Below are 25,030 nucleotides of genomic sequence, written 5' to 3'. Positions count from 1 at the left end.
TTTAGTGTGATGCTGGCTACAATCAAAGTTGAACAGTGGAAGAATGGAAGGGAAGGGAGGAATTGTGGATTTTTCAGTTAACCATAGATGCCATCTGTTCATTTAAAAATAATGAAAATTGCCAATATTTTTACATTTATTTATTATATTTTACATATTCTTAAAGTAGGATAAGTATTCTGCAGAAGCAGTATGCTGAATCCAGTACTTTGCACGCTCAATCCAGGGGTGAGGAAACACGAATGCTCACTGAGAAATAATGACAAAATAAAAGCAAACTTTTTTTCCTTTTTGACAAAAACTACTAGAATACTGCAAACATTTAGCATTGCTTCCTTGAGCCAAAACAATGATTTTGGATGTTTTTTTATATATAGAATTAAACAATAATCAGGTGATATGCACACCTTTTCCAAAAGGGAATCCAGTCTAATATCAGATATCAATAGTTAATTGTTTTCACCAGAAGCAGCAGGAAAATAGATACTGAAGCAGAGATTAATGCATGCTAAAAATGTCATAGCTTAAATAACAGCTGCTCTGATGTAATGTAAAAATTAGTGCATCAGGGTAAAGCAAGGCCTGAGGCAGCAGAAACAATGGACAAATAACTGACTGATTAGCTGGAAACATTGCAGCCAGCTGGAGTTCCCTGCTCTCCATATGCACTCTTACATTATACCATTAGGGAGCCCAATCATAAACTGACACACTCCTGTGCTTCCTGTCAACCCATTTGAGTGTGGTATGGAAAACAGATTTGGATGTTAAAATAGCAGACAGGAAGAAAAAAACATATATAAATAGTTCTACATCTTTTTTAAAAAAAAGAAGTGGCAGTTCTGCGAATAGATAATGAGTCAATATACTTCATCGTTCAAACATTGTGACACAATCTTTTCATGATGCAGTGGTGCAGATGCACTGAACTGGCTCAAGTGTATCAATGCAAGTGTTCTGACATCAGAAAATACTATATTATTAAATTTTAGAGCAGCAACAGTTAAGAAAATTGATGCATCAACTGACGACACTAGCTGAAAGTAAGTGCCTCAAAAATAAGAAGAGTTTCTTCCAGCAAATAAATACAATTTTACAGCAAATAACATGGGTCTATGAATATGGCAGGTTTTGTGCCAGCTTTACCATTCAATGAAATCGTGGCTGATCTGCAACTCAAGTCACTATACTGTCTGAAATTTCCCTCATCTCTATCACAATAAAGATGTATTTCCCCCAAATTAACAACTGAGCTAACACTGTTCCATTTGTGAGCTGGAATTCCAAATTTCTACAACCTTTTGGAAGTGGAAATGTTTGCCAACCACTCTGCTACCATTTTCAGACTAAGTTTCTCAACCTAGATCCTCCCACCCCCAAAACAATCAGCAAAAATAGTCTCTCCACAAGTCCCACTAGCTTCTTCTCTTCATATTTTGAAATCTTCATTTTCTAAGGAAACAACTCTACACAATTCCTCTAATTTCACCTATGAGAGTACAGGCAACATTCTGGTAAATCAATGCTGCACTCTCTACAAGGATAATAAATCTCTCCTGAGGAGTGGTACTTGGGAACCACATAAGCTGTGGATAAAATCCACCCACATAATAATTCCAGTGCTCTAAAAACTACTCACTATATTTTTTTGGTATTTTCAGTATCATGTAACTTGAACCCCAAATGTCTGGACTTCCAATGTTGCTTGCTTTTCTTTAATCAGAAAGTACTCAGATTTATTCATCCTAGGTTAAAGAAGAATGACGAGTTCAGACCATGAAATTTGTCCGTTTTACCTACTTATATCCATTAGTACCACAAATTTTAATGTTTCTACTTAAAGTTGCTTACAATGCAAAGCACCAAGACATAAACATATATATAGTTCTCTACCCCATAATTTAAGTATTTAATAAATATTATGAATAGTTGTGGCATTGATACGGACCTTTTTGGGCATAAAGGTATTTGGTCTAACCACTCATCATCTCCACTTTGTCTCAAGTCTCTCAATCAATATTTTAAGTCAATAATCTGTTCTTAATTCCATGAATTTCAATTTCAGTTAATTGTCTCTTAAGAAGGACTTCATCAAATGCCTTCTGGAAGTCCATACCAGTAGCATTTATAGACATTTTCTCTTCCAATACTTCAGTCATATCTTCAAAGATTTTAATTTCATCTGTCAGGAATGAATCATCGTTTACACATCCACACTGATTCTATACGATCTGCTAAAAATATTAATAATGATAATTCACTCTCTTTAATTACACACTCCAGCAATTTTCCAACAACTGGTTTTAGACAGAGTGGTTTATAATTCCACGGTTTCTCAATCAACTTTTTTTTAAAAATAATAAGGTGATCTGAGCAATTTTCCAAACTAAAGGAATGATTCCTAAACTGACAAAACTTTGAAAGATTACACTTATGGCATATGCAATATTTTCATCTCTTAAAACTCTATGTTAGAAACCTTCTTGCCCTAGGGACTTGTCTTTCTTTAGAGTCATCATTACGATCATGTCAATTTTGCTGAGTCCTTTACCCCAATTCAACATTAACTTCCATGGAACAACTAGTATTTCTCCATTGCAAATAGTGATTTAACCTGTCTTCCCATTCTGTGTTTTTATTCACACCAAATCAATTTGTACCTGATTATTAATGCCTCCTAACATAAATATACATTACATCTTGATTATGCTAACACTTACAAATTTCTTGTCAATCTCTTAACTTTCATTTTGTTGGATTTGGTTATTTTTAGTACTGCCACTAGCTGTGTTTTTTGCATTTCTGCATGCTTTTTCTCGGATTTATTTTCTCCATCCCCTCTCTCTTTTGTAATCAATGGCTGTTTCTTTTGACAAACAGAGCCCTTGCCCCTTGATTGCATAAAAGAGTCTCGTCTCACATTACAGTTACTAATATTATACAATTTTACTCATGAACACATTTTGTTTCTGTTTTGTATGAGTCCATGGCCCTAAGTTTCAGTCGTCTAAGGCAATACTTTCAGCCCAACAGAAATTTCTACTTAGAACAAAGTTCACTCAAACTAGTTCTACTTAATTGTCTAATCAACTGTTAAATGAAAAAAAATCAAGTAGGGCTTGTTCTCACTTAAATTGGATCCAACCTTACACGGAAAACTTAAAATCAAATAAGTCACTGCCTGGAAATTTTGCCTTCAAATAACCCAAGATACAACAGTACTTGTTAATGACCATCAACTGGCCCACTTCTTTATTGCGATCCTCAAAGGAAGATCTAGTCATTACAGACCTGGATATTTCCTAAAATATTTATACAATTTTGTTTGCTAATTCCCTCTTGGATTGTAAAGCAGTAGAAAATTTATGTACCGTACTATTAAGTTGCATGGATTTATCTATCTTAATTCCACCATCCGCTGCTTGGTTTCTAAACCTTCCCAATCTGCATGGATGCTTAATACTACAATGATAGGGAGTAAATATGGTTCGTTTTGTACGTGGACTTGCTTGGAAGGAGAACAAGTTTAAGGCAGTCTTTCTAAAGTAATAGCAGTGTTGTCCCTTAGGCTTCAGCTCAGGGACAATATCTGTTCATAATGCAAATGAATAATTTGGACACAAGTCAAATGGTTCCAGAATTTATAGAACAAACATGCCACAATAGGAAAACCAAAGGAACCTGGAATGGAATACTCACTAAAGCCTCTGACACCATCAATTAGAAGGAACCGTGGAACGGCCTATTCAAATTCAGCTGCCCATTGAAATTCATCTCTATCTTACAGTTTCTCAACAAAAGCATGCAAGCCTTTAAAGCATATTAACCAACAGGTCTTCAACAGAACATACTCATTGGTGTCAAACAAGACTGCATTGTGCCCCAATATTTTTAAACTTTCTTGCAATAATATTGCATCTCAACTCCAACAAACATCCCACAACAGTGGAGCTAATCTTCAGAACTAATGGGAAGTGTTCAACCTACAACTAGCCCCCCCCCCCCCAGAAATAAGGTTGCCTGAAGCTGGGTATTCATGCTGCAGTATGCAGACAATGTTTTCATTTTTGCAGGCTCAGGAGGTCAAGCTCCAAGCCATCAGTGGCACATTCACTGAAGCAGACAAGAGGACTGGCCTTACAATCAACATCTGCAAACACAAGTCTTCCACCAACCAAATAAGGAAAAGGGTTTTCGAAGATAAAGATTGAATACCTGGCACAAAACTGGCAGGGCTGATACCTGCCTTCCTTTGTGCTTCTGAGACCTCAATCATAGCTACAGTATATTTCCATACTTCTCCTCCTCCACTGCCAGGGTGAGGCCCAACATAAAGTAGAGGAACAAAACCTCATATTCCACCTGGGTAGTCTACAACCCAAAGATGTAAACATTGAATTTTCCAATTTCACCCTCCAAGACAGGATGCATAGGAATTGGAGCAACACACACAAAATGCTGGAGGAACTCAGCAGGCCAGGCAGCATTTATGACCTGCTGAATTCCTCCAGCATTTTGTGTGTTGTTCCAGATTCCAGCATCTACAGAATCTCGTGTCTCTCTATGGATAGCAACTGGTTGGGTAATATGGCATGTTTCCATGTTGTAACTTCCAGGTACTGTATATCCATGTACAGTGCACACATTCCACAATTGATAAACAGAATCCATAAGTTTTTCTTTCACAGCTGCAGTATGTCCCTACATATTTTTTAGACTTGTTTTAACTTAGGCAACCAATTTGCGCACAAAGTCCTTCAAATCCTACTGTTATACATAAGCAGTTAATCTAACAGTGATATTGGTTGAGGAACAAGTGTTGATTAGGTCAACAGGAGAATTTCCGTGCTCTTTCTCAAATAGTATGATGTAATATTTTGCATGCATATGAGAGGCAAACTGAGCTTTATTTATTTTCATCTCCTTTTGCAAGGTAGCAAATTGCTATTGATGGCTCCTCCCCTTCATTTGTACATGTTGAGAATGGAGTCTAATATTCTCAAGGTTCTCCACTTCATCATTATCTACTTCAGTACATTTTCTTTTCCATTTTATCTATTGTTGTTCTGACTATAGTTTAATCAACCAAGCTACCTTTCCCAAGTCTGCTGCTGCTGCCTACCCAGTTTAGTATAATCTCTAACTCTGAAAAATCCCTGTCAAAAAAAAATCAGAAACCATATACTCACCCCCCCCCATAAGTTCTTAAAACCTTAATACAGACAATTTGTCTCCTCCAGTTTCTGTCAAGTTAAATGTTCTTTGAACAAACTTGTGAATTTCTTTCCATGAATTTCTCATGGTACAATGGCAAAAATCATTAGCGTTATTTGAAAGCTACTGGGAGTAAACCAAACCCCTTTGATAATGTTAAAATTAATGTACCGTTCAGTCATTAGGTAGTTAACTTTGCTGTTTATATTTTGACATCTGCTTGATAACTTTAAAGATTATTTTATATTTCTACTACAAATTGAGAAAACCTCAGCACCTAATAAATGCTATTATCCAAATCGAATTTAATAATGCACTCACAATGACTTCTTTAAGAAAAGGTTTATTAAATGAAGCTGCTTATTTGTTAAAGATGTCAAATAAATGATTATAATGTATGAACTATACTAAACAAACAACCATGCTTCAAGAAAAAGTGCTGTACAGTAGCTTGGTCAACACATGCAGAACACCACCAGTACTGTCTCCACAAAAACAAATGAGAACAAGGAAAATGTAACCCATTTCTATCTGCCAACCTAAGTGAGAAAAAATATTGGCGGCAGGAAGATTTTTTTTCCCCACAGTTCTAGAACCAATAAAATTTTTAAATGTTGTAGAACTGGCCTGTACCACTTTAGCAGAAACACTTTAAATACTTTAAACCACTGTCAACTTACTTCACAGGTGCAAAGAACATACCCCAGAATAAGGTAAAACAACTAGTAAAGTGACAAATTTTCTTTGAAGGAGAAATATAAAGACTGATTTTTTGGGCTTCGTACCAACCAGAAATTTGAGAGGGCGAAAGTCAGAAAAATACCATGAGAGTCACTTTGGTGCTGCCTGTGTCCATACTGAACTCACCAACTTCATCAACTCCACTACCAACTTCCACCCTGCCCTCAGATTCACTTGGGTCATTTCTGACACTTCTCTCCACTTTCTTAATCTTTCTGTCTCCATCTCAGGAGACAAACTATCCACCAACATTTACTACCAGTCCACCGACTCCCACAGCTGCCTACACAGCTTCCTCCCACCTTCTTTCTTGTAAGGACACCATTCCTTTCTCTGAGTTTCTCTGTCTCCACCACATCTGTTCTCGAGAAGAGGCCTTCCAGTACAGGATAAATAGGTGTCCTCCTTTTTCAGAAAACAGGGCATCCTCCCCCACCCCTAATGTGGTTGATGGAGCCCATACTCACCTCTCCTACATTACCTGCATTCTGCTCTCACCCCACTTTCCCCCAGACAGAACAGGGATAGAGTTTCCTTGGTCCTTACCTTTCGCTCCACCAGCATACACAGCTAGCACATCATGCTTTGACATTTCTGCCAGCTGCAACATGGTATCACCACCAGCCATGTCTTCTTCTGCACACCCATTTCTGCCTTCTGCAGGGACAATTCTGCTCATGACACTTTGGTCCACTCATCCCTCTACACCCATCCTTCCCCCTCCCCAGACACTTTTCCTGCAACCGTTCGGTGGGGGGGGGGGAGGGGGGGTGCGGTGGTGTGTAACAACCTGTCCCTACACCTCCTCCCTCACCACTGTCCAGGGCCTAAACAGCCCTTCCAGGTGAGGCAGAGGTTCACATGTTTGTTTATTGTATTCGGTGCTCTTGATCCAGCCTCTTCTACATCAGTGAGACCAAGCGCAGACTAGGTGACCACTTTGCCGAGCATCCGTCTACCATGGCCACCTAGAGCTCCCAGCTGCAAGCTATTTTAATCACTCTCCCCAGTCCCACACCAACCTATCTGTCTTCTGCCTCCTCCACTGTCAGGGTGAGACCAAACACAAACTTGAGGAACAGCACCTCATATTTCATCTGGATAGTCTACAACCCAATGGCATGAACACTGAATTCTCCAATCTCAGGTAATCTGCTCCCCCTTCTCCCTTTTCTGTCCTCCTGATCAACCCAGTTCCTCCTGCACACACCTAACGCTCCCCCCAGCCCCCAATCACCCTGTTTCTTTTCCCTTCGCCACCTCTGCCATCTGCCCATCACTCACGCACTACCCACACTGGCTCCCACCCACCCGTCCTCCCTTAACTGGTTCTATACTCCACCTTCATCGCCTATCAGACGCCATCACCTGCAGCCCTTTGTTGCCTCCACCTATCACCTCCCAGCCTCTGGCGCTACTTCCACTCTTCCCTCCTCCATCTGCCTGTCATCCTTCCCTCAGTTGGATACACCTATCGCTTACGAGCTCTTGCTCCACCCCTTCCCCTCGCCTCTTTCTATTAGCTATCTCCCCCATACTCCTTCAGTCTCGACCCAAAATATCAACTATTTCCTTCCACAGATGCTGCCTGACCCACTGAGTTCCTCCAGCAGTTTGTTTTTCCAGATTCCAGCATCTGCAGTCTCTTGTGTCTCCATACCTGGCCCTTCATCTCACTGTTATTTGCTACATTTCATTACAACAGCAATAACATTTCATAAGTATTTCGGAGACTGGAGTGTTTTGGGATATGCAGAGGTAGTGAAAGGGGCAATATATTAACTACAATTTCCATCTCTTTTCTTATACTGAAGACAGAATATAGCTGGGGCTGCAGGAAACTCTCTTCAGAAGGCCCAAATACATCAACTTATACTGGAGTTGTACAGAGGGTATGATTCGCTAAATGCGCCAAACTGATGCAAATTTTATGAATGGCTTAATTTCAATTAATTTATAGGCAAGTTGTTGGTGAATCTGTCTTGTTACCAACCACTGGAAGTTATAAACCTACTTTAGTAAACATCTTGTGTGGAAGAAACACATCAGAAGTTAGAAACATAATCAGGACAACGGTAATAAATGAAGTAAAATTTAAGATTTTCAAACACATCTGATTATTGAACGCACATGGTGAAAACAAGAAATAAGGTGTCTGTGTTCTCAGCCAATATTACCTGAGCAGTGAGCAACTCTTCACATTTCTGCATTTGTTTTTCTATGGCTGATTGAAGACATGTTCTGCTTGTTTCTTGCTGCTGCAGTACAGCAGACTTTGTTAATGCCTTGAACAAAGAACAAGCCAAGTTAAACAGCTTTTGAACACACCAAACACGTTTTTTTTCACCAATTTAGTCATTAAAAAACAAGCATAAAATTAAATCCACATCTTTCAGAAAAGATCAGTCTTGATTTAAAAAGTTAATAAGTAACAAAATTCAGTCTTGTATAAATGGTTATTTCTGCATTCCTAATATCCCAGTCAGCATTCCCTTTACAAAGACTGCACCGCCTACAAACCCAGACACATCACAGGCAGCTGGGAAGGTACTGGGTTCACTTGACTAAAGTGGGCTCGATTTAGTGAACTTAAGACAGACCACACAGAACGCAGGCAAATGAAACCTGCTGAAGAAAGAACCACCAGACATATTTCACTAACTGACAAATACCACATCCTCTACACATTAAATCTGCATGCTGTTAAATCCCATGGGCCAGCATGATGTTAAAAACGTCAAGTAAAAGCAGATGGAAATTCCGAGAAGTGGAGCATAAAAGGCAATGAGGCTGACACCCCATTGTGTGGGTGCAGCAGAGCAATTAAGAGTATCCCATGCAGATCCAGTCCATGAGTCTGATCTTAGGGAAAAAGAAGTACGAAGGCATCAAAATAAAAGCTACCAGACTGTACCAAGACCTAGAAAATATTTTATAATGCAAGGCTATAGCTCTGAAGGATGCGACTCCTCTCATCCATTCCCTGGATTCATTGGACTATCCCAATTTCACTAAATACAATCTTTAATTTTAACATTTGGTAAATTAGTGTTATTTCACCATGTTGTTGTCCAACATTTCTTTCCGTCATAGGTACATCAGTCACAAAATACCTGAAACCTAAAAATAAATCCCAGATTTCAAAGATTGCACAAAATGATGACAATGTTGAGTTGCAATAGCCAGCCAGCAGCAACTAGGGGCATTTTTTGCACCATTCATACAAAATCATATTAGATTTGAGCCAATAAAACAATGCAAGACAGATTTCAATTAAATGTAATTTGAACAATTCTTCTTTCCTAAAGGAAAAAATCACAGAAACATAGAAAGTAGGAAGAAAAGTAAGTCTTTCAGCCCTTTATGTCTACTTTGACATTCAATATGAATAATCATCTTTTCCAATACCATATTCCTGCTCTCTCATATACCCCTTTGATGCCTATTGTAACTAGAAAGTTATCCACCCCCTTTTAAGTGTATTCAGCAACAGGACCTTGACAACCCTTTGCAATAGCTAATTCCAGAGGTTCACCACTTTCTGAGTGGAGAAACCTTTCTTCAACTCAGTCCTAAACTTCTGTCCCTGTAACCCAAGACTGTAACCCCTCAATCTAAATACGCCAGCCAGGGGAAATATCCCCCCTACCTCCAACCTGTCCAGTCCTTTCAGAATTTTATGTTTCAATCAATCCCTTCTCATACTTTAAACTCCAGTGAATATAAACTCAGATAACAATCACTCCTTATATAACAGTCCTGCCCTGCCATCTCAGGAATCAATTGAATTAACTTTTTAAAAAAATCTCCCTTAGCCACAGAAGACTGGAAGGTGGATAATGGTGTCCCTTTATTTAAGGAGGGACGCAAGGACAAGGCAGGGAACAACAGGCTGGTGAGCCTAACATCAGTGTAGGTAAGTTACTGGAGGGAATACTAAGAGGGAGGATCTATCTGCATTTAGAAAGGCAAGATGGAGCCACGAGACTGCAGATGCTGGAATCTGGAGCAACAGACAATCTGCTGGAGTAACCTAGCAGGTTGAGCAGCATATGTAGTGCAAAGGAATTGTCCTGATGCAGGGTTTTGATCTGAAATGTCAACAATTCCCTTCCAACCCCACAGGTGCTGCTTGACCTGCTGATTTCCTCCAGCAGGTTGTTTGAGATCAGATATCTTTATTCGTCACACACAGCGAAACGCATCTTTGCGTAGAGTGTTCTGGGCACAGCACACAAGTGTCGCCACACTTCCGGCGCCAACATAGCATGCCCACAACTTCCTAACCTGTACATCTTTGGAACGTGGGAGGAAACTTGAGCACCCAGAGGAAACCCACGCAGACATGGGGAGAACGTATAAACTCCTTACAGACAGTGGCCGGAATTGAACCCGGGTCGCTGGCGCTGTAATAGCTTTATGCTAACTGCTACACTATCATGCTTGTCTGCTTTGGCAAGGCAAGGACTGATTAGGGATACTCAGCATAGCTTAGTGTGTGGGAAGTCGTGTCTTACGAATTTGATTGAATTTTTTGTTTGAAGAGATGACCAAGAGGATTGACGAGGGCATGGCAGTATATGTTGTCTTCATGGACTTTAGGAAGGCTTTTGACAAGGTCTTGCATGGTAGACTGGTCCAGAAGGTGAGATCACATGGGATCATGGTGAGCCAGATGCTGAATCATTGGGATTTCCAAATAATCAGTTTCGTAGGTAAGGAGATCAAACCTACACTGCAAAACTGCCCACCCAATGCAGCACTCCAAAAACATTGTCTGTCATTTGGCAACAATGAAGATTTTGCAAGATACATCTACGCTAAACTTTTTGTTTTGGTTTATTTGAGTACAGCGGTGACAACAATAGTTAAAGTGCAGAGAGATACAGGAGTTCATGTTCAAAAATCCTTAAAATGTCATGAGCAGGTAGAAAAAGAAATTAAAATACTCATGGAATTCTGGCCTTTATTTCTAGAGGACTAGGACGAACAAGAGTTGAAGTTATCTACAGCTATTTAAGACTGTGCGGCTCTGGAAATAAATCTGAAAAGGAAAAAAAAACAAAAAACAAACTGCATATGCTGGGAATCCAAAATCATCACAGAAAATGTTGTAAAGATACCCAGGAGGTTAAGTAGCATCTGTAGAGGGAGAAACGGTCAATATTTCATGTCAATGACTCCCATTTCTGACGAAAAGTCATCAATGCAAAATGTTGAATCTGATTCACTCCCCACATGTACTGCCTGACTCGCTGCAGTTTTACAGCATTTTCTGTATTGACGTCAAGGTAGAATATTTTGGCCTTGAAGGGAATGCAGCAAAAAAAAATCAGAACACCTAGACTCCAAGCATAACATTACAAGATCACACAGACGAGGGATGCATTAACTGGAGTTTGATCAAATCAGTCATAGCTTTCCAAAGTTTAAGATATCATCGAGAGTTTACGGAGCTAATAGAGGGGAACTATTTCTGCTGGTTGCAAGTATGGAACCAGGGTTTTTGTCAAACAATTGGGCTTATGAGGAGTGAAGTTAGGAAACATCTCTTAATGCAAAAGACAATGGAAAGTTGAAGCTCTCTACACCAAATGGCAATACATGCCACAACAAATGATTTTAAATCTGAGATTGATCCATTTTTTTGTTAAGCAAAGCCATAATGAGATGTGGAGACAAGTTGGGGATTTAGAGTTAGGGTACAGATCAGCCAGGATCTCAATGAATGGTGAAACTGTTTCAAGGGACTAAATGGTCTATTCCATTTCCTCAAGACACTGTGGCATTATTTACATGATGCAGGCTTGCATCAGGGACACCCTGAATAAAACAAATTTCATACAGACTAAGGTACGTTCTGAGGCTTCATTAATATTGCTCTATAACTGAAAACACTTCATAAAGGGCAGCATAACAAGTGTTCTAGAACAATGTTTTCTGCAAGATACAGAAGATCAAAAGCAAAAGAAAACACCCTTTTATATACAAAATATTAACTATTCATTCAGACATTCAGAAATTTTAATTCTGCCATATATGCAGGGGAGGATATTTAGCTCCGTAGTCATTTCTCAAGCTCCTGCCAAATGCTGTCACTTCCAGTCTTTCCTGCAGTTGATGTCAGATGATGAATGTATCTACATAAATGACGGATGGTACAAAATAATTTTCCATCATTGCTGCCACCATTACTGTCATAGCAATGGATTTAAATTCTGCAAGATCCCATGTCCCAGTCTGGAGCTACCATTTTTCAAATAAAATTACTGAGTTTAGTCCCAAATGCTTTTACACAGCTAGTCCTGTTCTAGTCTGGCAGGTTAGAAGCCTACAATGAATATTTTGCTCACTCCCCACTTTCCTCCCCAATCACAAGGACAGATATCCAATGGAAAACTCAATACAATTACGCCTATTTGGTTGGCGCACCAAAATTCACCAGCATCAATGGGAAAGGTGGAAGACACAAAATGAAAAATCCCACAAAGGCTTTTATGAAGTTAGCGTTCTTTGAAATGTTATGATTGCCTATAATCTTAATGTTTAATTACAATGCAAGTTTCAATTAGTGACACTATCAGCCTCAAATATCCTACTAAATATTTAAAGGATTATTAGGAAGAATTCCTAAATTATGCCTGTTTAATACTCCAAAGGGAATACAAAAATAACATCTGCTTAAACAAGTACAGTCTCTGCAAGGTTCAACATTCAACAGGATTAGAACCAAAATTACTTTAAAAGATAAAATAGAAATTAAACCAATATAAGGTATTGAGAAAAGTCAAAATCCAGATTGCAGTACATACCAAATTTGAAACCCTAGTACAAAGTCTACATAAACCAAGAAGTGGTAACATATGATACAGAAGAGTCAGAGCAGAATGTCAAATATAGTGCATTAAGAAGATTGCTGACCAGAATTGTACTGGCACTGAAGATAAATCCTGGCAAACTGAAAAGTACGAATATGAAATTAAAACAGGAAAAGAGTGGCCTGTGGCCCAATGAATGGAGGTGATCATTGAAGCAGCACACAGAGAGCCCTGAAAAGTGGTTGATCTCTCCCTTCCTGTGCTAAATTTCTTAAATTTAAGTTCAATTTCATTGAGATCACGTTATGAAACAGACCTCATTATATCCACAAAAATATTATTTATTTTCAGAAATCTTTTTCATATGTTCCTTTAAACAGTACACAAAAGTGATCAGGAGTGACATTCTTTCCAATTCCAGCCATTCAATATCAATCATTCTACCTTCTAGTTAATTACAAGCCTTCTGCAATGTTCTTGGACTGTGATCCAGCAATATGCTTTCGGACCAAACTAAAAGGATTCCTTCTGATCCCTATGTCATCTTTCCTTTTCCCAGAATAATCAACTGTGTTGCCACACTTAGTAGGATTACCAATCTTGTTCGAAATCAGGAGTAATTTTGTCCCATGGATCCATGCCTGATAATAATTGGATTATAAAAACCACATCCATTACATTTAGGACCAGCATGGTCAGAAGACAGAAACCCTCAACTCATTGCTCTGAAATATTTGTGCATACAAGGCACACGAGGTGAAAAATCATACATCTATCTTCAGAATTTTAAAAATATTTCATTATGTCACATATCACAATCAAACTGTGTAACAAAATTCAACAAATGTACAGGGAATTTACTCTTATTTGACAATAGACGCTTCATATTTTCCATATTCTTTCGATAATACTGAAATGATAAGTCTATAATATGGGTAAGAAATTGTAGGCAGAAAAATAACTATTTACCAAAAAATATACAATTTAGTAAACAACTACTTAGTAGTCAAAAACAAAACCACAACTACAGGTAAAACTACTTTTGTACGGGAGCACACTTTTGTATGAATATCTGTTCATTTGTATGAATGTCTGGTCATTTACTGGACTTTAAAATACTTGATCATGCTTGCTTATAATCATAATTTTTGCACCTGAACATGTTAAATATTAACAATATTTTTCAGAATAGTTTAAAATCCTCTTGACATTTTTTCAGAATTCAGTAATGAGTACTGTATTTCTTCAACTTCCATGCAGAGTGAAACCATACCGTGAACTACAGGAAACAATATAAAGTTTTAAAGGTGATCAATGATTGGAAGCTGCCAACATTTCTATTACAAGTTGACAGCAACTTATCCATGTCTCAGGAAGATACAAAGCAGATTTTATTCTTTGTGCTATTTTTTTTTGTACAAAGAGGAGGATCAAAATTAGCCCAGCAACTGACCAGTCTGCCCAAAGCAACCTCCAATATTTACATAGGCAAAAGACCGAATTATTACTTGTCCCACCAAATTGGCAACCACACTCAGTGGTTAGTGCAGGAAATGTGAGCTCCCAACTATTCAAGGAAAATGCTTTAGAGACTAAAGTTGGTCATTTAGGGCAAAGTAAATAGAAATTTTAATATTACTTAGTTGCAAATTAAACTTATCCAGATCGACAAACTCTTGATCTGGAGAAATCCTCCAATAATCATTGCCTATAACTGTTTATTTCAAGCAACACAAAAATTCTTGCCGATGAAAATATTACCACTCATGACACTTAAAAACTTCTGAACTAATTATTTAGCAACATACACCTTATTCTTCTGTTGGACATACTTGATTGCTGCTCTGAAATTCACTTCCTGATAATTTCATTCATGGTTATAATTGAATATGCGCACCCTTGGTTTGCAATGAAAAACTGTGTAATACATGCAAGCGCAATGAGGATTATATACCAAAACTGACAGATACAAATCAGCCAGATAGACAAAAGATCATTTTATGTTCCTTCCTTCAATATTTAGTTGGTACCATTACTTGTTTAGTTTAAATCCACATCATTTTTCATTTAGCACTAAAATTTTAAGAAGAATGGCAGAGCCACCATTTACTTGTCAGCTGGTTACAGACATATGAAAACAGCGTAATGTATATATTTCAATTCTGATTTTTGCTTCAGGTAATCATTAGCCTATAATTTGAAAACTACAGTGATGAATAATAGGTCTGAAGAACTGAAAAATCATTAGTATGCATTCTGGCAAAGAACTATGGACAATCAAGCACAGCAAGGATTCTTACATTTATGTTCTTGCCCAATAAAACTATTTCTCTTCACAACTAACTCATTACAGCATGACTTTTAAAAAATTAAATGATTAAATGATGGTCTCCCTGGCCCTCCTGGGCTCCCTGGTGAAACAGGTTTCCCTGGTCCAAAAGGTGAGCGTGGTGATTCAGTGAGAATACCAGGGTCTGTAGGACCAAAGGGAGATCCCGGACGAGCCCCCGATTTTGTTACGAACCAGCAACAAAAGAAACACACTGAGTCACGATTCAGTGTTAAAAACTACTTTATTAATAACTACTTATGATAATAAGAAAAATAAAAAATAAGAAAAATTACCAACAATGGACATAGACTACAAAACTGCTTTCTCGTCAAGTTCCCCAGTAGAGGAACATCTAGAATAAGTTAGTCCACTAACTTAGGATATCACTAGTAGCACTCACACCTTTGAATCCGAAGGTTATAGATCCAATTCCAAGAGTTTTGAACCCATAATTCAGTTGAGTTCCCAACACAGTACTGAGGAGTGTTGCCTTAACCAAAGTCTTGTCTCTTTGATGAGACATTAAACAAAAGGCCTCTGTGTCCTCTCAGGAATATTTTCAAGAGACCATGGCTTTATTTTGAGAAAGCACAAGAAATTGGTGGCCAATAATTTCCAACACTAATTACTAAAGCAATGGCTCAGATCTTACTGAGTGGGTCTGCCGTCTGCACCAGCCACTAAACTACATCAATTATAGTGGACTTGCCTCATCCACATAGAAAGACATTCTTGTTCACCAGGAGCCATGAGGCAAAGCCCTGTATGGCATCAGGGTCTTGTGCAGTATGAATGAGATATACAAGTTGGCCATGGCAAGTTCTGCTCTCAGATTTCCTCTGTTAAAAACTTTGTAAGCAAAGCCATGGCCAGGACTTTGCTATCTGCCAAAAAGGTCAGATTTTCCAATGCTGCCAAATACATTTTGACAAAGTAAAACATTCACAAGCTTTCAAGAATGATACATTAAAATAATGTTTTTTTCTAAAAATTTACAATTAAAAAATGCAACTATCCTTAATCATACCCTTCTTCACAGCTGCAAATTCTCCATTCAAAATAAATGGGCTAGTAGATCGGACACCTGGTCCAACCTCATGCAGGACCTAAGAGCGGATTTCTCAATGTAAACCCAGAGCATAACTAGGAAGAATTGCCAGCAGGTTTGGGCCATCTGCATTTCCTGAACTTACTGGCACTCGCAAGGATAACTGAAGTGTTATCGGCAAAATCCAGCATAACATGGGCCAAGTTATTTGGTCATTTATTCTTCTATTTTTTTTTGTGGGACCGTGTGTTCAATTTGGCTGTTGCATATCCTATATTATAGCATCTACACATCAAAAGTAGTTAATTGGCTGCAAAGCCCTTCAGACATGCCAAGGCCACGTACATTGTGTTCTTTCTTTCTATTGCCTTTGGGACAGAACAGCAATTCTGGAAATGTATTGAAAAAATGTCAAAAAAATTAAATTACATTAATCTCTACATTCCTTTTCAGTTCCATTACAAGTCACAAAGCTTATGTGTAAAAGCTTAAAGCATGCAAAAAAGGTTGGACATTTAAGAGCCATTTTTTATATACAGCAAGGTTCACTAAGATAATACAAGTTATCAAGTTCAGTAATTGTCTACAAAATTGGATTTTTAGTCTATGCCAAATGTGCATTTCAGGAAATTGCATACTCAGACACTATGATTTTCAATGTATTAATTGTGAAAAAAGGAATGTATGCTTAATGGTTTAAGCTGGAAATAAGAACTATACAAATTAGTTTTTTGGTGGGAAGGTGAGGGAAATGAAACTTTAAGTGTGAAAAAAAGCTGTTAATGGAGTTAGCGAAGCTGTACTTTGTCAGTTGATGAATCCTATATAATATTCTCATAGATGATTTGTCTTGCAGGCTGTTAGGATATACTTCTACAACATGGTTAGATTCCTAGAAAACCTGTAATAATGTCAGACTCTTCCATAACCTCTTCCAATAAAACTCCAATATGCAATTAATCATCCCTGCTGCGACCTCAGGATCCCAATTTTCCTCCATTTCAAAAGACTCTAGAAAGATTATACTATGATAACACATATCCAGTATTCCCTCAATGTGGTAATACATTCAAACATTAAAACCTCCCATTCCACCAATCCCAAAGCCCCTGATTACAAACAGCTCAGCACACATCTTCCACTGTCAGGATCTCAGAAATCTCCTTCAAAAAAATGTATATCCCAGAGATGAGCAGCATTAAGGGAACTCTGCTAGTTCTAACTTCACATTTAAAAGGCTCTGAACAAAAAGGAACTGCTATAATCTAAAAGAATAGCATTTGTGACACATTACCAGATTGCAGCAATGAAATTTCATCAAACTCCAACTCTAGCTGTGCTTTGCAAGATAATTGCTTGTGCAAATGGAAAGTTCTAACGATGTTAATTTTCTATGCATTTTGATTCTGATGACTGGAAGTTAACCAAGTTTAAAATCTATCCTTTTAACTTATTAACATCATGCAGATACAAGTTTAATTTGCAACTTGACAAATTATGTTTACGTGCATTCCATCCCACCCAATAACTTTTTTCGTTTTTTTAAAAAAAAATGAAAACAGGATGTAGACAGAATTTGCATTACTGGATTTACATTCCACCTTCTCAAAGGAATAGTCAGAGGACTTGGTTTTCACATTTATGAATTGTACCAGAGTGTTATAGATGCACCATAGAATGCATCCTACCTGGAAGCATCATAGCTTGGTATAGCAACTGCTCTGCCCAAGATCGCAAGAAATTGCAGAGAGTTGTGGTCACAGCTCAGTTCATCACAAAAACCAGCCTCCTCTACTCTACCAGTCTATTCTGTCTACACTTTCTGCTGCCTCAAGAAAGCAACCAACATAATCAAAGACCCCTCCCACCCAGGACATTCTCTCTTCTCCCTCCTTCCATCAGGCAGAAGATACAAAAACTTGAAATCACGCACCACCAGGCTCAAGAACAGCTTCTATCCCGTTGTTGTAAGACTCTTGAATAGACCTCTTATACGATAAAGATGAACTCTGGACCTCACGATCTACCTTGTCATGGCTCCTGAACCTTATTGTCTACCTCCACCGCACTTTTTCTGTAACTGTAACACTATATTCTGCATTCCCTTTGTACATTCCCTCAATGTACTTATGTTTGGAAATGATCTGTATGGATGGCACGCAAAAATGTTTTTCACTGTGTCTCAGTACATGTGACAATAATAAACCAATTACATCATCTCCTAGTCCATCAAAAGTGTCAACTTGAAATTTACCATCCCTATTTTCAAATCACTACATCCTCACTCCTCCCACCTCTCTCCCTTCCAGCCCAACAACCCTTTACGTCACCAAATTTTAAATCACAATTCCCTTTTTTTCAATTATTTATTCACGTTTCAGGATATGGGTGCCACTGGGTTTGCCCATCCCTAATTGCCCAAAATGTGCAGCTCGTAAGGCAATATTATAGGGAATTGGAGAGTCAACCATATTGGTGAGTCTGGCATTCCACCAAGGCAAGGATAGCAGATTTGGGGCAGCAAATAAAGCTGCTGCCTCGCAGCTCCTGCGACACAAGTTCAATCCTGACTTCTGGTGCTGTCCACATGGAGTTGTATACTCTCTCTGTGACTGTGTAGGTTCTCTTGGTTGCTCCAGTTTCCTCTCTCAGTCCATGCATGTTAGTAGGTTAATCAGCCACTGTAAACTGCCCCAGGGTGTAGGCAAGTGGTGGAATTGGAGGGAAGTTGATGGGAATGTAGGGAGAATAAGAAGGATTAGTGTAGATGTCCTAATATTTCCATGTCTAGATGTTTTTTCAAATGTTAAGTTCCTTGAGATTATTTGCCATGTTAGAAATAATATACATGCATATTGTTGTATACACATCACGTGAGCAAGCAAACCAGATGTAGTTTAATGTGGATAAGTACAAGGTCTTTCACTTTAGACACAAAAATGAATACCTTAAACTATTTTCTAAATATAAATAATTAGGAACTGTGAAGAAGCAGGCAGATTTGGGAGTCTAATTAACATTATTCATTTAAAGCTAATTGGTACAAAAAAAAAACAAAAAGCAAATGTATTATTAGCTTTTTTTCCCTACTAATGGTAAAGTAGAATAGAAATGAAAAAACAATGTTTCTGTTGCACAAAGCTCTTGTCAGATCCTCTGTAGAGATGGCTCTCAGTTTCAGACAGTATATTTCAGGAAGGTCATTAATGGCCATGAGGTGTACTCAAACAGAGGGTTAAACAGAGCACTAGTTACATAAATGTATAAAAAGATTGAGCTATCTGCTAGATACGTAAAATATTAAAAGCTTTCAATACGATATAGTAAAACTCTCCCAAACAGCTGTGGTTGTTAAGATATTTAGCTTTCAAGATCAAATGTGATATATTTATGTTAAGTAAAAGAATCAAGCGATGTGGACTGAAAGCCAAGGTAAATAGAAAGGAGGTACGAACCAGCCATTGTCTAATTAAATCTCAAAGTCTCAAAGATTGAATAATTCCCTGGTCCTATATTCTTAACTCCCTTCAAACACAAAATATCTAATCACTATTTCCATTCCCTCTATATTTGCAATAATTTCATAACTGTGAAAATAACAATAAAGACAAATTAGTGAAATATTGCTGAAATGAATTTTTAATATTTAAAATTATAGTAGGATATATGAACTTGATCAGATTTCCAAGCAGAAGATACAGAATGGCCTAGATTACAATGCAATGCCATCATTTATGGTATCTCAGAGTGATAGATCATATTCAAAAGGAAAATTAAAATGATATTAACTATCAAATCAGCCAAAGCTGAGTATTTCCATGTCTGCAGGAAGTGTTTTTAGAGCAACCTGTTCCAGGAACTGATCTAGTTCATAAAATTGCCTCTTTAAGAGTAATCAACCAAGTATGGAAACTTTGAAATATGCAGTATTAACGCAACATGGAGAAAGCTTGTTTTAAATCACAGTGCTTGAAAATAGTCCATTAAAGGTATTAAAATTCTATCTTTAAATCTAAATGCATTCTTTTATTCTAATAAATGCAAAATATTGATTTTTTTTTACATATATATTGAGATTTAGTAGATTACACCAGGCAATATTCTTTTCAAAATAACCGAATTACTAAGACCCTGTCTGACTTTAGGGATAAGCTTTAAAAACAAAACTGTGGCTGAGATAAATACACCACAGATGAAATATGAGAAAAATATTTACTTTTATTAATTGTTGTAATGGGCAGTCAGTAGTCATGTTCACTTCTGAAGGGAAACATCAGTTAAATTACATTAACACTTAAATACTTTTAAAAACATTAAATCATGGTATTAGATTGCATTTATGGAGTATTTGACTTTAGTAATTATTATTACTTTTTCAATAAATATGTATTAGTGATCTGTAGTTCACTAATCCAGGGATTTAATTGGTTTGGCTGCAGGGTCTGCTGTAAAAACAGGCAAGGACTGAGATTGAAATGAGCAGACAGCACATCCTGGGAGTGGCCAAAGGGAAGGCCAGAGACTCCAAGAGTAGCTGAGATGCAAGCCAGAAATCCAGGGAGCAGATCTGGCCCATTGTAGTAGACCGTTGATATTGCAAGATCTGCAATTTCTATAACATTGCAATTTATGGATTTATGAATTAATCACACATGCTGGAGAGTCCAGTCACAGATCTTAACCTGTGTTGTGAAATGTCCCCTGCTGTGTGTAACAACTACAGTATAAGCAGTTGTTTGACCAACAAAATTAAGATTGAAACAAAATTTATGGTCTAATTTAGTATTATTTAGTAGAGTATCAAACTTTAAGTACAGTACAATGCTGCAAATATCAGTATTTTGCCTATTCTTCAACACTTCTCTCCTCTTCCATCGGGTAGAAGTTACAGGAGCCTGAGGGCACGTACCACCAGATTTAAGGATAGCTTCTACCCCACTGTGATAAGGCTATTGAACGGTTCCCTTATACAATGAGATGGACTATGACCTCACGACCTACCCTGTTGTGACCTTGCACCTTATTGCACTGCACTCTCTCTCTAGCTGTGACACTTTACTCTGTACTGTTATTGTTTTTTACCTGTACTACATCAATGCACTCTGTACTAACTCAATATAACTGCACTGTGTAATGAATTGACCTGTACGATCGGTTTGTAAGACAAGCTTTTCACTGTACCTTGGTACAAGTGACAATAATAAACCAATACCAATACTTACACACTAGCAGATAATGAACTGCTGATATATACTTCATACCAAACAACTATCCCAAAAGAGTAACATTTAAGCAAAAGGATCAATATACTGAAAGGATGCTTAACTGATTTTTTTTAAAAAATATGGCACTAATGAAAATATTCAAAACTCAATGTTTGGCATTGATACAAATCTTAAAGGGACAATTAAATTAATACTCACACACACCACCAGATGGGGCACTTATGAAAACAATGTCAAACACAAACAAATGTTTGAAGAATTCAGCCAGTCAGGCAACATCTTTGAAAATAATGCCCTGGGTTGTGGACAAGGTTGAATCAAGAAAGACATTTTGAACTAATTTTTGCATTTGTAACTAATTGAAGTAGTAATTTTTGATCATAACTCAAAATGGTAAGTTTATTGATGCTTATTCTTGAAAGGAGGCAGTATTGAAAAAGAAATTATACCTGAAGAATACCAACCTTAAATTCATCAATGATAATGCTAAGTGCACCATGGCCAGCTTTTCTAAGATCTTCTAACTGCTGCTTATGTTTTTCCTGGAAAATAATATTACATTTTTGTTAATGTGTGAATTATGAACAGATTTAAATGTTATTACAAAGAATGCAGCCATCATCAATACTACGGCAGTAACGTTTTAATGCTGAGTGGAGAATTATTAGAATTTTTATTGAATAATGGTAATTTAAAGCTGCTCAATATTCCCAACTATCTACATGCCAGTAGAAAACAAGACAACCTAACTTAGTCTATTACTTGTCTAATTCAATTCTATGTAAGGTTTTAGCAGTTACTGAACTTTCAGGCTGTCAGCATAGTTTACTTAACTGTTCATGTCTACATGTGGCTTCACTCTAATGCAATTTTACTATACTTTGCTGAGGGAGTTTTGCAAGAGTGATTTAAGTATTTGAATGGACGCATGATCAAGATTGTCCTCAAAAATGGATTCCTATATAATTTGAACTGGGTATTAGAAACAAATGTGCTGCTGTTGTGATAATTAAGGCACAGAGAATGAGTAAAAATTTTATATCTTTGGAAAGAGAAGAACAAGTTAAGCATTATAGTGACAAGAATTGTTTATCATATACTCTGGAACAACCAGCAATGAAGAGTGAAAAGTTATACCACTGCTACTGACAGCTATAGCAAATTCAATACTATTTACCCACTGAACTATCCACTTATCAGAAATATTTTCAATTTGTAGGTAATTTTACAATCATTCTTTCAATTCAAGATAATTATGTTCAGTTTTCACCAAAGCAATGTCATACAAATACTGATTAATGTGGACCGATTCAGTTAAACCCTGAAAATGTGTTATGGTTACTCACTTGGGTAACCCTGGCAGCACCTCCCAAATCGATATACCTTAAAGTCACGTGCAGCAAATGCATAGAAGCACTATCACATGAAGGTCACACACTATCCTGACTTCGAAATAAACTCTATTTATTTGAATCTTGGAACTCTTGTCCTAATAATATGTTGTGAGCACCTTCTCCAGAAAGGCTGCAGTGGTTTAAAACAATAGCTTCACTTTAAGGGTGAGGAAAGATAGACAGTAATTGCTGACTTTAATTAAAAAGAACAGAGCCCATTTAGAGAGGAAGGGGGGAATATTTGCCTCAAGATTTCTTAACAACTATGATTTTTTTCAAATGCAAGCTCCTGGAAAACATCAAAGGTAACACTTCTACAAAGGAACAGATGAAGAACAAATTGCAATTACATGCTACTTTCACCTCAAAGCCCTACAAAGAAATTATGAGTAAGGAAATTGACAAAGGGAAGGAGCAAACACGCAAAAATTTCCCCATAACAATAATGAATAGAGACAGGAAGCAAGCACCTTTCTTTCCCCTAATTTAGGAAAGTTCAATGGCTGACTATAAATTTACTACATTACAAGAAAAAGATGCAAAACAAATCATGAGAAATTGAAATCATAAGAACTTAACCCGACATCATAATGATGCAAACTAATGGTACTCAATGCTATATAAATATACTGCATGAAGGCAAACAATGAAATTATTTTCAATCTACACAGGTAGGAAATTGTACCACATACTGAGAACATTCACTTTAACATTAATACATCACTAAGGAACTTATTTGGCATAACTATTGGACTCCAATACACAATTAACTGGCAGGAAACAATTCTTGGATCTTCATGTGTTAGTTAAGCTGAGATGTCCTATTTAACTACCTGTCCCAAGGACAGGAGTTTCCAAAGTTACTACAATTGTTCCTTCAAAGTATTCATGACTGGATTGTTGGCTTGGGGGCACAAGTTAACAATATCCAGAACAGGATCTACATTTGCCGAGATGAAACCAGATGTGTGGAGAGTGGATTCTGCTATATTTGGGACAAGAGTTTAATTTCAGCAGACTATTCAGATATGAAGGTTTAAATTCAGATGATAAACAGAAAAAAAACAAAGAATTATTTGTAATTCATAAGCCGGAGTAGCCAGGAAACAAGGGATAAAATTTGACAAGCTTTGCATGCACTTTCAATTATTTGTCAGCAGTTGCCCACCAAGGAGTGGAATTTTGAAATTCTGGGGAGGTATAAAAGGTGATGGGTCAAGTGTTCCTTCCTTTTCTTTTGTTCATAAACAAGAAATTGCACTGGAACAGCAATGCATTTATTGAAAAAGTGTTTCCCAAATTTATACTGATGTCTGATGCATTAGTGTAATTGATGATTGCCAGATGACTTGTTAGGCTTCAGGAGGTATCTACAAGGTTAAATGCCCTGACAAAAAGGTGCTCTCTTTGACCAGTGATCGAAAATATACAGCCACAAAAACTCGTGCAAGCCAAATGCCTCCTTTTCAGAATCAGAATCAGGTTTATTATCGCTGGTTTATATGATGTGAAATTTGTTGTTTTGCAGCAGCAGTATAGTGCAAAGATATAAACTACTATAAATTACAAAAATAAATAAATTGCAAAAGAGGAATAACGAGGTAGAGTTTATGGACTATTCAGAAATCTGATGGCTGAAGGGAAGCTATTCTTAAATCGTTGAGTGTGACTCTTCATGAGAAGCGAGCATATCCCAGATGATGAGGGTCCTTAGTGATGGATGCCGCCTTCTTGAGGCATTGACTCTTAAAGATGTCCTAGATGGTGGGGAGGGTTGTGCCCATGATGGAGCTGGCCGAGTCTACAACCCTCTGCAGCCTCTTGAGATCCTGTGCATTGGAGCCTCCATACCAGGCTGTGACACAACCAGTTAGAATGTTCTCCACTGTACATCTATAGAAATTTGCAAGAGTCTTTGGTGACATACAGAATCTCCTCAAACTGCTAATGAAGTCAAGCCACTGGCATGCCTTCTTCATGATTGCATCAATGTGTTGGGCCCATGATAGATCCTCTGAGATATTGATGCCAAGGAACTTGAAGCTGCTCACCTTTTCCACCACTGACCCCCTCAATGAGGACACGTCTGTTCTCCCGACTTCCCCTTCCTAAAGTCCACAATCAATTCCTTGGTCTTGCTGACGGTGAGTGAGAGGTTGTTGCGGCGCCACTCAACCAACCGATCTTTCTCACTCCTGTACACCTCCTCGCCACCATCTGAGATTTTACCAACAACTGAGGTGTCATCTGCGAATCTA

At 37.6% G+C, this 25,030-nt stretch overlaps 1 protein-coding gene across 3 annotated transcripts in view; it reads right to left on the bottom strand.

Annotated features, from left to right (window-relative positions):
* LOC127578474 (coiled-coil domain-containing protein 91-like) overlaps nt 1-25,030 on the bottom strand; it is a 121,811-nt gene that overhangs the window by 58,337 nt on the left and 38,444 nt on the right. For all 3 annotated transcript variants that reach the window (XM_052030551.1, XM_052030550.1, XM_052030552.1), the window contains exons 7-8: nt 21,843-21,920; nt 8,133-8,240 (exon numbers count right to left, since the gene is read on the bottom strand). In XM_052030551.1, coding sequence (XP_051886511.1) covers nt 8,133-8,240; nt 21,843-21,920 — 186 coding nt within the window. The remainder of the gene's footprint in view (nt 1-8,132; nt 8,241-21,842; nt 21,921-25,030) is intronic.

Source organism: Pristis pectinata, chromosome 15, assembly GCF_009764475.1.
Source record: "Pristis pectinata isolate sPriPec2 chromosome 15, sPriPec2.1.pri, whole genome shotgun sequence".
In the NCBI taxonomy this organism is placed as follows: domain Eukaryota; kingdom Metazoa; phylum Chordata; class Chondrichthyes; order Rhinopristiformes; family Pristidae; genus Pristis; species Pristis pectinata.
The sequence above is the reverse complement of the archived record's forward strand: the minus strand, read 5'-3'. Positions and strand labels throughout refer to the sequence as shown.